The 14,126-nt window shown below is 32.9% G+C and overlaps 2 protein-coding genes across 2 annotated transcripts in view; both read right to left on the reverse strand.

Annotated features, from left to right (window-relative positions):
• LOC126976798 (adenylyl cyclase-associated protein 2) overlaps positions 1-4,449 on the reverse strand; it is a 72,435-nt gene extending 67,986 nt beyond the window's left edge. The window contains exon 1 of the mRNA XM_050825401.1: positions 4,282-4,449. The gene's annotated coding sequence lies outside the window, so the exon portion shown is untranslated. The remainder of the gene's footprint in view (positions 1-4,281) is intronic.
• Positions 4,450-5,358: 909 nt separating this feature from the next.
• Positions 5,359-14,126, reverse strand: part of LOC126976777 (nicotinate phosphoribosyltransferase) — a 31,027-nt gene continuing 22,259 nt past the window's right edge. The window contains exons 8-11 of the mRNA XM_050825364.1: positions 13,826-13,944; positions 12,721-12,882; positions 10,629-10,757; positions 5,359-9,888 (exon numbers count right to left, since the gene is read on the reverse strand). Of these exons, the coding sequence (XP_050681321.1) occupies positions 9,811-9,888; positions 10,629-10,757; positions 12,721-12,882; positions 13,826-13,944 (488 nt within the window). The 3' untranslated portion in view covers positions 5,359-9,810. The remainder of the gene's footprint in view (positions 9,889-10,628; positions 10,758-12,720; positions 12,883-13,825; positions 13,945-14,126) is intronic.

Below are 14,126 nucleotides of genomic sequence, written 5' to 3' on the forward strand. Positions count from 1 at the left end.
GACTACAATCGACAGAGTATCTTTTAAAATCGAGACGTGTTCTTTTATAATCAACAGAAAATCTCTTCTTTGCAGGTTCTGGCTTAGTAAACACATCATCCACACTGTCTTCCTCTTCATTTTCGTCATTTCCGAATTCAGACGACCTTTCTGTATCTTCAGTCTCGGGTTCGCATGTAGTCTCATCTTCTACATGTACAGGAATATCAACATTTGATGCACAATCCATCATTTCTTGCTCTGAGAAATTCACATCCGTAACATTTATCGTAATGTTTGGTTTATCCGTTTTCTCTTGGGTATTCAAATCTTTCTCCGACTTTTCTACGTTTTCTTCAACATTTCCATTAGGAGCATCCATTATATCAACTTTCAACTTTCTTTTACTACTTTTTTTACTTGGCCGCGCACAACAACTCTTAAACATAATTAAACAAGACAACAATATCCACAAACGCGCCTATATGAAACATTAATTAAAATTTGAACGCTCAACATTCATAAATATAATTACGTAACAACTGTTTGACGATGAACTTGGCTAATATTAACACATTGTTGTAAACTTTATGTTCTTTGTAAGGTGTAATGGAACAGGGTAATTTATTAAATGTATGTCGGCGGCCGACCGAGCGCTCAGCGGCGGTCGACTGAAGAGTAGAGCCAGTGACGCAGGGCGGTTGCGCCGCCCGCCTAGCGCATCCTGTTACCCTCACACCCTTCCCAGTTGAGCTTACGAGAACACCAACCGCTGTTACTTATTTATTTATTTATACAACTCTTAAAAAACTTTAAATAATACATTATATAATAAGTATGTGACAGCCAAAAGGATATTAACATTTTAAAGGCCTGAATTTTTTCAGTAAAACGTGTACGTGTGTGTGTATGTGTATTCGTTATAATTAAAAAAAAACACAGGATTTAAACTATGACAAGATTTTTTTTGAAAAAAAAATAAGGAACGAGACGATCAGGACGTTCAGCTGGTGGTAATTGATACACCCCACCCATTATAATCCAGTGCCGCTCAGGATCCTTGAAAACCCAAAAAATTCTGAGCGGCACTACAATTGCGCTCGTCACCTTGAGACATAAGATGTTGAGTCTCTGAGAAATAGGCGCCGTTTTGGTACCCATAATCTAGCCGGCACAGGAAAGGAGCCTCCCACTGGTATTATCTATATAGGTATATAGATAATACATGAAATTAACCTTAATAAAATTTTATATTTTTTCTGTACAATTATTGGGTGTTAACTAAATAAATTATGTCAAATATAAACTTGACAGAGTTGACTTGAGTAACTCAAAGTTGAAATTTACTTCTCCCTGTCATGTTATCCTGTAGTGACAAAGGTAAAATAAAGACATATACTTTTAAATTTGGAATAACTTTACTTCTCATTTATTATTATTACACAGGATGTGTTTGTGTATATAAAATTGAATACAATTTGTGTGTATACCTAAAACTCGAGAACCGTCCACCGAATTAAAAGAAAACTTTACACAGATATAAAGCATGACATGACCACTCCAACATAGTTACCTTAGTGCCAGATAGATGGCATTGGTGGTGATATTTATCATCTGAGCCATAGGTCAAACTGATATAAAATTTTGTATATATATATATTTTCTGGTGAAGCTTGCAGTTTGTGCCCACCATCCACACAATGCACCAACTACAAGAACAGTTCGACTACTACGAGTATGATTTAAGAAACTACAATTAAACCACACTGCAGGCGGGGAGCGATCAGCGAGCTCACTCTCTTTAAGACTTACATCTTCACAGGATGTACTAGTTTATGGGTACCACAACGGCACCTATTTCTGTTGTGAAGTAGTAATGTGTAAGCATTGCTGTGTTTCAGTCTAAAGGGTGCCGTAGCTCGTGAAATTACTGGACAAATGAGATTTAACATCTTGTCTCAATGTGACGATCACAGTTGTAGTGCCCTCAGAATTTTTGGGTTTTTACAAGAATCCTGAGTGGCACTGCATTGTATGGACAGGGGGTAACAATTACCATCAGCTGAACGTCCTGCTCGTCCCGTCCCTTATATTCATAAAAAAAAAGGAGGATCATGTAACTGTTTTGTGCACTGGAGTTTATTGTCCTAGTCTATTTCTTTTAATAATCTAATCTTCAATCAGAATCAATTATTAATGGTTGAGAATCTTGCTTGTAAGAGGATGTCCTGAAAATCACATCATTCTAGCACCATGTCACTTCTTTTTATTCCCTAATAAATAAAAAATCAACTGAAAGATATCCAGTTTTTGTTGCCAGAAGATTATGCTAATAGGGATCGAGAACCCTGTAGAAGTGGTGTCTGGGGCAGAATGGAAAAAGTGTTTCGAAATCTAGTTTAGAGACATGCAACTTTGTAAAGAGTTTGGTGGAGAGTACTTTTTGAAGATTTAATAAAATTATTTGATCCATATCTATAAGGTGATTTTTCTGTTTCAAAAATTTCTGAGTGTCCCACATATTTTCTAGAACTTTTACCTTTTATTTCAATCATTTTGGTTAACATACCGGCAACACCCATACTCAACCATGAACTAGAGTAGTTTATGTTGTAATTAATTTATATTAGGTAATTTACTAACAAGAAATATAACTTATTGCAGTCTTGCAGGTAAGACTAAGAAGTCTTCAATATCTTGAAATTTTTTCTGATGCTTTCCTGGTATGGAAACAGTAAAATTAGTTAATAGTAAATACACTTTCAAATAAGACGTTTGTTTAACATTTAATTAGGCACAAAGCACAATTTTTGGTCAACTTTACTATGAAAAAGATTGTCTCTTCTTACACCAATAGGTAGTGTTTTGTTAATAAGAAGACAATATTATATTGATTATTGTCAGTTTGATCCTAACTAATATTGTAAATTCAGATGTGATTTTTATTGTTTCACTTTCACACATTGACTAGAGTGGGTGACTAGTATACTTTAGTTAATTCCATAGTATTATGTCCTATGGTATATTGCTATGGGGCAACGCTGCCGATATTAATACAATATTTGTGCTGCAGAAGAGGGCTATTCGCGCTATTTATAACCTAGGTCCTAAAGAATCATTGAGAGCAAAATTTAAAGAAATTAAAATCTTGACTGTTTCCTCACAATATATTCTTGATAATGTAATGTATGTTCATAGGCACATAAGTGAATTTGCCAGAAACTGTCATAACCATAATGTTAACACCAGGAACAGACATAAACTTATGATGCCTACTACTCGGCTAAGTCGAGTTAGTAAGTCTTTTGTGGGGTGATGTATATGCTTTTACAACAAGATCCCAGAAAATATTCAAAACAAAAGTATAACGTTATTCAAAAGAATTGTTAAAAAACATTTGTGTGGTAAAGGTTACTATAACATAAATGACTTTCTTAATGATACCACAGATTGGGAATGGAGTGACCGCCCTCAGGCTATTAAATAATAAGTTTAATTGTACAATATTGCTTTGTAAACATATTTTTTCGATGAAAAAAAAAAGCCCACTGAGTTTGTTGCGCCCATTCTTCTCAGGTCTGAGGCATTCATTTTGGAATGGGTGGTAGTTTTTGACTTTCAATAAGTGATGTCACATCCTATTTTGAATAAAAATATTTGAATTTGTGCCAGTCCCATTAATATTTTAACATGTAGAGACATTTTCATCACCATTGCCACTATTATAAAAACACATAAGTACTATTATTACATTTCTGAACTAATGGTGATGTCATCCATTTTACACTGAATATTCCTTTATGTTATAGAATTAGCAAAGGATTAGAACCATCCACTAATGATCACTTATTACCAATACTACCAATTTACGATACACAATAGTATGCTTACTTCTGTATTGTGAATTGGTGATAAAATAATGATATTTTGTGGATTAATGTCATCCATTAATTAACTGAATATTCCTAAGTAATCAAATTAGCTAGGAATAAGAATTTTTCACCTGGCCCTAGTTGGACTTGTACCTACCTGCGGTTTCTACTTTCCAAATTATAATATAATCATCGTTTTGATTCTATATTAGCTGTAAACAGAACTTCAAGCTTCAGCTGAGTACCTACAGGATATTACTTTGGTTTTGACTTCCAAGTGTATATATTACCACAAAGCTGTGCAAGAATTATCAATACACTTCCCTATGCATTAATTTGGCAAAGATGCTTCAATTAACTGCAGATATAAACAATTTGCTTGAATATTAAACCGTTACCCGTCTTAAATAATTTATTATTATTGACTTACCAAAATTATCCTGTGAAGATCACTTTATTGAATGGAACATTAAATTTTAATTTAGACCGGTAAACGCTAATACAAGAACCACTAATTAGGTAATTTACATAAAAATTTAAAATATTAGTACATAAAAAATCAGTCTTGTTTAGGTTAGCCTGGCTGCTAATCTAAGTAACTGACAACTGTCATTGTCATCTATGGAAATAAATTGACTGATCCTCTTAAGATCTTTTCTTCCTTCAAATTTAATGGCACAGGAAGCAATACCCAACAGTCTCCCTACCCAACTCTGTAGAGGCCAAAGTCTCTCAAAATATGTAATGCGTTTCTTTTGAATTTAGGTTAGGCTCCTTTTGTGCCTAATTAATGAATGGAAATTAAAATAATACTCTACATCTACGGGAAACGAGAATACAGAGAAGATCAACTTCGTGTAACTTTAACGAGCAAATGGAATCCTGATAAAATATCATCTTAAATTCGCAACCCTAATAAAATTGAAGAATAAAAATTATCGCATAACACATTTGTCTTATTTAATCTTTTCATTCATTTAACAAATTCACGGCAATATAGCGGGCGGCGACATGATATATGGGTTGGAAATTATTACTTACCAAATTACACTTTCGTGGAAAATAGTCTGGTCGTCTACAGAACTTTGGATGTAAGAACACAAGTATTTTTTTTTATAAAAGAACAAGATAAACGAGCATACAGGTCAAATGATGATGGTAAGGGGTTACCGCCAACGCTATCGATTTTAAAAAAATTATAATAACAAGTATGAATAATTGTTATTATATAAGTCCACTCATAAATTCAATCTAGTAAGCTATAGAAATTCTTTAAAGGTTCATTTTATTCTTTTAAAGATACTAGTCATATTCACCAGGTTGCAAGCACGCTTGTTCGGATGATGCATGTTACATTAGATGTTGTATGCTTTTTACCTACAGTTAAAGTTACAGGAAAGATATTGAATCCAATATATACCCAACGAACCTCATGCGATGAGCATTGGGAGAAGAGCAATGGCTGAGGTTAAAAGAATATAATAAATTAAAGGAAAAAATAAAAGACTTTTTACAAAATGTTTGTGAAAATCAGTTTAATTGATCATTGCAGAATGCAGTGTAGGGTGGTCAGCCGAAACTCGTGTTACGACATGGAATAAAATAAGGCAGACTAGAAATTATTAAAAATATTACTTCATTTTTACAATAGATTGTTTGTTTCATAACAAAAAACTAGAAATTAAATCAGAAAATATAGAAATTCTTGTTCTTAACCCAACGGTAACACGTGGTTACCAATAGGTTACGCAACCGCGAAGCCAGCCGTATCTACACCATTCATAATAATAAATCTTAGTATATTTGTTCAACTTGTCAGTTGTGACCCATAAAATTCATAAACGATGTCTTAAAAAAATAATAAATCGTTAAAAAAATGTTGTTTCGGTAATATATTATAAAAGATAATATATTACTGACAAATGCAATCTTATATTTTATTGTTGTGCTTATTGTGTTCAAGCAGTGATCAATATTTTATCATTTTAAAAATACATGATAAATTTATAATTTTATTCAACAAAAAAAAATCAGATTTATTCATTTCATATTCAACTAAATATTACAACCATGCACAAAAATGTTAAGTGCGCTAATTCTGTTTGAAGGCACTGATTTATTTTAAAAGGCCTGTGCTGTAACCATTGCCATCAAACAAACAAACAATAACATCAACTATGTACTAAATAACAATAATGTGTTTAGTACTTAATGCTGAGGTGGAAATTACATCATTATTGCTATAATCCTTAGATCATTTATATGTCTAAATAGACTATGACAGCTCTTATTACGTCGAAAAAAATTGAGTTTAGAGTTAACCTCTATTTTGAGGAATGCACACACAGTGTTAGACGTAGCTAGTCACGCTAGTATTAAACCTGGCCTGTTTTATCGGTTGTCTAACAGCAAAATACTAGATGTATAAATGATCTAACATATGATCCTTATCAATACACTTTATCTAACAAATCCAATCTCCGCTTCTTTATACATGTTTATCTGTTTGTAACATCAGATAATTTAAAATAACAGATGCCACTAAAGTTATCAATCTTTGGTTTTATCTCATCATTACAAATGGTGCCAATTATATTGACCAGCTCTAGTTGTACTTCAAATGTAACAAACAAAAATGGTAGAGTACAAAAGCAAATTCTCAAAAAAATTCCTTCAAGATATACAATCCCACATTTCTTGAGATTACCGGTACAACCATTCATAAATTGTGGTATGTTAGTTCAAATCTTAAGTTGTTAGGTATCTCCATATTATATTACATGATATTGACAATTTTTGTATGTAAAATAATTAACTTCAACTTTTTTTGCACATTACACTTATAAATACTATAGAACCATCGCAATAAAAAAACAAATTCCTAATCCTTCAAAATATAACAATGACATCATTATTAATAATTCAATTATACCCTTTAACCCTTCTATCACATTATTGGAATTCCTTATTTTCGTAAATAACTCATAAGCCCCAAATATTATATAAACAATAAATTAAAGCAAGTAAACAATATTAGATTATCTTACAAACACTAAAAACATTTATTGATTCAATTATTATTTTTGACAAAGGAGGCTGGCGAGAATGACCCATATAATTTAAAAATTAAGGAAGCATCGTTCAAGTACAAGTTTAAATTAATTATAAACATAAGTTTATACGATATTTATATAAAAAATATTGAGGTGCCATATGGGAGTCAAAAGAAAGAAATTACTATAATTTATTAAAAAATAAGTCATTTTGCACTAACGGAACATTTTGCGCAATTGACATCTACATGACAGCCCTTGTCATTATTAATTTTGATGTTCCGACTTCCGGCACCATCGAACTATCGATACCTACTCAAATCAGTAGTAATTCACACTAAGATTCAATAAGATTATTATCGTTTTTTGATATTAAAATTGAGTAGGTAAATTCTTTAAAAGTATCGATACCTGCTTGAAAAAATAATGAATTGTGAATCCTCAATTATTAGCACTTTTTACAAATAACCTTAAATATCCCACTGCTGGCCAACCTTCCACATTTTATATACATATATTTATCTTTTAGCAGACAGTTAGGCATAGACATAAGATACAAATTATCGTTTAATAATTTTAGGTTATATTTTACTTTTAGGTGTATCTTTTTTTTCCACTTTTTTAGACTTACTTACGATTTGCTTTTTTCTTAGTTTTGTTACGTTCTACAATTATTAATAAGTTTCCATGATGTACGCCACTTCTTTCAGTGGGTCCCGAAATACATGCATACTCGCCATCCTCCTTTGTACACATATAAAAAACACTAAAATAATAAAAAAAAATAGTATGATTATTTTACTTTAGCTATTGTCGATGACAAATATTATTATGACACAATAAAATTATATAATATGAATATTTCTTTATCGTTGACTGACGAAATTTTTTAGAATACTTCTAAATCTTAGTATTTGAATAAATAATTCTTTTTAGATTTTAGTTATAAATAGGATGATTTAATCTAATTATTTGAATAAATATTTTTTTTGATTTTAGTTGCAAAACAGATGATTTAATCTTAGTATTTGAATAAATATATTTTTTGACTTTAGTTTCAAAACAGGATGATTTATTTTGAATAATTTTTTTTTTTTATTTCAGTTGCAAAACAGGAAGATCAGAAATCTTAGTATTTGAATAAATAATTCCTTTGATTTTAGTTGCAAAAAACAGGATGATGTAATCTTAGTATTTGTATAAATAATTATTTTGATTTTAGTTGCAAAACAGGACGATTTAACCTTACGATTTAACAGAATTTGCAATAGGACCCATACATTCTAAAATTGACTGATAGATAATTTTTTTATGCATTGCTATGAACTTTAATTGATTGTATCTTTATTTTTAGATATTTGATACATTCGTAGTTGGTCCCATAACATAAAAAAAGTTAACGAATTCAGGCAATTTTGTTGTTTCCATGAATCTATGCTATTGATTACCATCTTGTTTGACAAGATGGCCAACGGAAAACAACTATATAAACTATGTATTTTAGATTTATGTGACTTTACATCTTGACTAATATCTTAAATTAAGAATACAGTGGTGCGCTATATCGGTGATATCAAATGAACTTCCTAAATAAAAAAAATACATTTTTTTATTAATAATCTAAAAAGTAAATAATTAAAATATCGAAAAAACTTATATGTTTAAAAAATCCCCCTTAAGTTCGCGCTATTCACCTACGAGTTTTGAACGGATACGGCGCGACGTGGGGTAAGTAGGTGTCAGTGTAGTGTCAAGCCTACGCTAGCGCGCGGCTACTAGGTGAATTGTGGTTTTTTTAACATTTCTTTATGATTAAGGTTAAGTAGCTCTAGTTTTGCGTTCAGTAATCGTTCTCACTGTAACTGGCTGTATATTGGTCTGTTGTTTGTGCGTATTATAATGTGAACCTATGCCTTATTAAATTAGCAGTTACTTACATTTAAACATTGTGTACGAAAGCAAGTTAATAGACACAAATTTTAGTGCAATATAAATTCTAACAATTTATAACAATATAAGCAATATTTCCTAATCACTATTTTTATATATTATTACCATAGTTATTTATGCAACTGTTGTGTAATAAGGGGTATAAAACACGAATGTGTGTTTATCATAATGATAATAGTATCACATGAGTGTTTTAATACCTCATTATCAACAGTTGCATACAATACTTTATCTACAACCATAATATGAATCCTCTATAAAAGATTCTGAAACAGCTTACTGCTAACATTAAAAAATCCAGTGCTAGTAACCATAATATCATTCAAAGGAGTGTTTTTATTTAAACGGATGATAAAATGTACTGAATTTCATTACAACACTCGTTTGGATGATGTAATAGTAATTAGGACAATAAGCTAACTGTTTTAGAATCCTTTATAGAGGATTTAAAGCACGGGTGTAGATAAAAGAATTAAAGTTAATTCTACACGTGAAGCAATTTTATCTACAAAGAATGACTAAGATGCATGACTAATAATTAATTAAGTAACTTAATTGATGATTATCTTTCAAAGACACAAATGAGGAAAGAAGTAATCATAAAATGTAAATTAGATTTACATATTCTTATCACGTACCTAAATGTAAACAGACACTTAAAATTATATTTTGCATGCCCAACTTGCTCAAATATGTATACTAAAATGTAACAAAATAAAATATATCTTCCATTACACTAATTTGTTCTTTTAAAATAATATAACTATTGACTTAATATTATATGAAATACTTTAATCTAATCTATCAAACTATATTATCCATATAGCCAAGGAACAAGAAGCTAAAACAAAGATATTTTTTATGTAAATTGAACAAAACTCACAAATCACATTTCAAATGAGTTGTTCATTATGTTTTGGTGTTTGTTCTCGTGTTAAGAACTATTTATTTGACTTTCATGACAGTTCCCCAATTGGCGCGTTCTGAAGCCAGAGGTCGTGGATGAAGGCGTAAAGGTCGTCGCTCACTGCAACCTGAAATTATATGGATAAATGTTATAATTTCAGTAAAACGTTCAATATTGTTAAATGTTTCACTCGAATCTCAATATCCGCAAGACGTAGGTAGTTTCGTCTGTTGATTCGACGCTGGGTGTTGATGGTGAGATTTGATAAACAATTTGTTATTTTTAAAGTGATGATAACCCTCACTTCTGGGATTAATTACACATATTAAATCCGAAAACAGAACGAATTATGAACGATGCGGGGCTCGAACGCGCGAACTCTCGCGTTCCGTGCGAGCGCTCTTCCACTGAGCCAACCGTGGCAGCCACAATCTGAGAGTTGAACGAGACCTGCAAGATTTATCAACGATACGTCACTCGAATGGTTGGCTCAGTGGAAGAGCGCTAGCAAGGAACATCGTTCATAATTTTTTTTTTTGAAATTTTATTTGTGAGATTAGCGCTTTTCACCTCACTTGCAAAAAAATACAAGATGCAGTTATAATATTCACTTAAACAAATTATTTAAATTTTACTGACCGGTCAAAAAAAAAAATAATACCTCCTTCGTCACTCCTCGCGTGGAACGTAGGGTTCTGCACTTTGAAAGGCCGAAAACAAAAGAAGATGAAGAATTGTTTGTCATTGAATGAGCATAGCAGTCTTATGCATCAATTCTGTTTGATGATACAAATCTTCAAAAGGGATTTTGCTGAATGAGGACATAATATTATTAATATACATTTACAAATACTCAAACCAACCAACCTTGTATGGTGTAGGATTTAAACTCCTTTTAATGTCTTGTCTTAGAGTCTTTAGTGTTGCCTGAACTCGTTCACGTACTTCTGACAAGGGTTTGAGAGGGGTGCAGATGTGACCATCTTTCCAGTATACCTGGCAAAATACATGAATATAAGCTTAGAATTGGCGACAGCAGGTGACGTGGCGTGGGGGGTAGTTGCGTCAACCTGGTCCTGACTCTTGAGATTTTGCCGCGGTGATGCCTAATGATGTTTATTAAAATTGGATGTAATAAAGGACTCATAGACCATTTATACGTCTAGATCGACTGTGTTGAAATTGTGGTTGACAGTTAACCTCTTTTTTGAGCAATGCACATTAACACAAAGTGACATACAAATCGCGAGTGTAAGACGTAACTTGTCACGATCACTAAAATAATAAGCCTGGCCTGTTTTCAACGATTTTTAGCAGCAACAGGCTATTTCTAGACAAATAAACTATCTAAGAAAGGCTATTATAATATGCTTAAAACGCACAAGTTAACTAACGTATTGATAAGGCTTCATATTGGATCCGTCTAAATAGCTTTCCATTTAGCACTTTATGAGACAGGTATTTTTATAAATTAGAATAGGTTCAGTTATTTTTAAAAGATAGGGCAAATACATACCAAACATCAGGAATAACATCCAAACGAGGAATAATTTGGAACATTGTGGGGATTGAAACAGAAACTTGTCGCTGCATTGACAAACACATTTACCACACAAAAAACAGATTCGTGAGGTTAATATACAAGACATTAATAATACATGTATTTAATACATAAATTGACGACACATATAGCCGAATGGTTAGTGACCCTGACTACTAAGCTAGAGGTCCCGCGTTCGAAGCCCGGTAGGTGCAATCATTTATATGATGAACATAGATGTTTGTTTCCGAGTCATGGATGTTTATGTGTATTTATGTATGTTTAAGTAAGTCTATTGTATTAAATATATCGTTGTCTTGTACCCATAGTACAGGCTATGCCTAGTTTGGTGCAAGATAATTTGGACTTAGTTAAGCAGAAAGGACTCAAGTGGAAAGGACCACACAAAGGCAGTTTTGAGTTATAGGCATTTGAAGTTTCAGCTCTGAATAATCTTCCATACATATAAATATCCTATATAAAAATCAAAAAAAAAAAAACAGTTTCCGTGTACATTTTCAAAATAGGGTTTTCACTACATGACAGATTCGACCTTCGGGAGTACTATGGCATACTTAACTCTCTCTTAACTTTATTTTGACCAAAGTGTGGTTTGAGTCCTTTATGCTTAACTACGTCCATTTGTGTAAAAGTGTGTCAACATAAAAAATATATATATTAAATAGGCTAAGTGGCTATATGATTTAAAAGATGGGCTGGAAGTTTCTTATCAGTTCTTCTCGCCACATCAAAGCCCTTTTACGAACTGATGTAGCTTCATCACGTTTATCAAGATAAATATATTTCTTTTTCTGCACGACACAGTAATTCAAATACTAAAACCTAAAGATGAATATATACATTAAAAATTCATCACTCGGCAACTTGTTTGCATACATATATGACGAGAAAAGAACCTCTGTATTGTTTTTAAAAGGTGTGACATCATTACTGTTGACATCACAATTGCTATCTTGCTGAAGATCACTCATTGGTTCTTTTAAAGGAAACTACACGAGTAGGTATTTTATTACTTTCGTTTATTCAACGGGCAGCGTTACGACGTCCCAGAGATGTCCGTACCGTACGACAGCCCGAGCACGACTGCCTCGAGTGTCGACCGTGCGGCTGTATTTATAGGACCCGGCGCACGTGCTAATTCACGTGTTTTGAAATGCGGCCGTATTTATGAGGCTCGGTGCACGTGCACGTGTTTTCAATTCGTGTTGTAGTATTTGCGCCGATATATATTTTACCATTGAAAAGTTTTCAGCATTGAGATTTGACCTTTGTCCGCTTTGAAAATAGTTTGTAATCGTGTCACACTCGAATTTAGATCGAGAGGGTGGCCGCATATTCGGTATTCGGCAAAACCACTATTTGAAGCATCTCTAGTTTAGAGTGTAGACAAAAGCTTACCTTAAACAATTTCTCAACTCTACTTGGAATAACGTAGGCCCTTTTTGACTCCTGGAACGGATGGCGGCATAAGACTTTCTGGCCGATAGATGGCGCGGCCTCCGACGATCGCTGTAGCAAGTCTATAAGCGCGTGCCCGTCTGCGCCAAACAATCGATACGCCTGGAACAAAAATGGAATACTAAATACATACATTCGCTCGACTATTACTTTAATATCATCCCCACCACCTGGATGTGCGGCGTTCCTTCACAATGCGGTGTTCAAGGAACTTTTTTCCACAAAGCTGTAGAATGAGCTTCCATTTAAAAGAACGCCTTCCTTGAACCCCGGCAAAACTCCTGTGATTCTTTAGGTGTTGCAAGAGAATGGGGGCGGCGGTGATCACTTAACTCCAAGCTCGTTTGTCCTCCTTTTCCATAAAAAAAAAACCGAAGGAGTAATTTTAAATTTGAGACACATCTTTGCGAAGAAAAACCTGTTAAGTACCCAAAGGGTTTGTTCTCATTTAGAGAATATATACTGATCGCTATTATGCACTCCTTAAAGACTTTCCTAAAAGAAACACTATTATTGAATTAGCGATTTCGATTTAGAAATTCGCCAAAACATGGTTTTTAATATTACTTGTTGATATATCATGCTCATAAATTGCGGCTGCTATGCAATTTATGAACACAGCCTGCTACAGACAGACAGACGAACAGCAAATATTTTTATTCAGAATAGGATTTTTATATTAATAACTGAACGTGAAAAACTTATTCATTGGATAATTATGCCTCAGACCTGAGAACGGGCGCAAAACTCGGGTTTAATTTTATAGCGAGTTAACCCCAAACTGTCAGGAACATAACTTGGTTTTGTGTCATTTTGAAATGTTTGAAAATATTTGTAAAAGTATGTCGCTGAATATATCTTCTAGCCTAATTAATTTTTAAAGACTCGTGCCAATGATAACATGTCATTTTAAATTATAAGGCTAAAATTATATTATAAATAATTGTTGTACACTGCAGACATGTTCGGGTGCTAACAGACTATTTGTTTTGCAAATTAGGCAGGTCTTAGGCTGGTAGCACACTGTCGGATGTCAGTTACATACCTCTTTGTGACCGGGAATCGTTACTTTGCCAACATCATGACTGAGCTTTATTCTAGGTTGTCCGTTGATTTCGACAAGCTTGTACACACAACCCAGAGCTGGCTGTTTCTGACATGTCACTGTAACAATGTGTAACTTTCAATCAATCAATCAAATTCTCTATTTTTTTATTTTCTTTGAATATGGGTTTAATTAAGCAATATTAAAGTAAATCACTGCTACTACAAACTCCGAGTACATAATTTTGAAAATAACTTTTGGCCATGACAAAAAAACCATTTACCAGTGGGAGGCTCCTTTG

Source organism: Leptidea sinapis, chromosome 42 (genome assembly GCF_905404315.1).
Source record: "Leptidea sinapis chromosome 42, ilLepSina1.1, whole genome shotgun sequence".
Classification (NCBI taxonomy): domain Eukaryota; kingdom Metazoa; phylum Arthropoda; class Insecta; order Lepidoptera; family Pieridae; genus Leptidea; species Leptidea sinapis.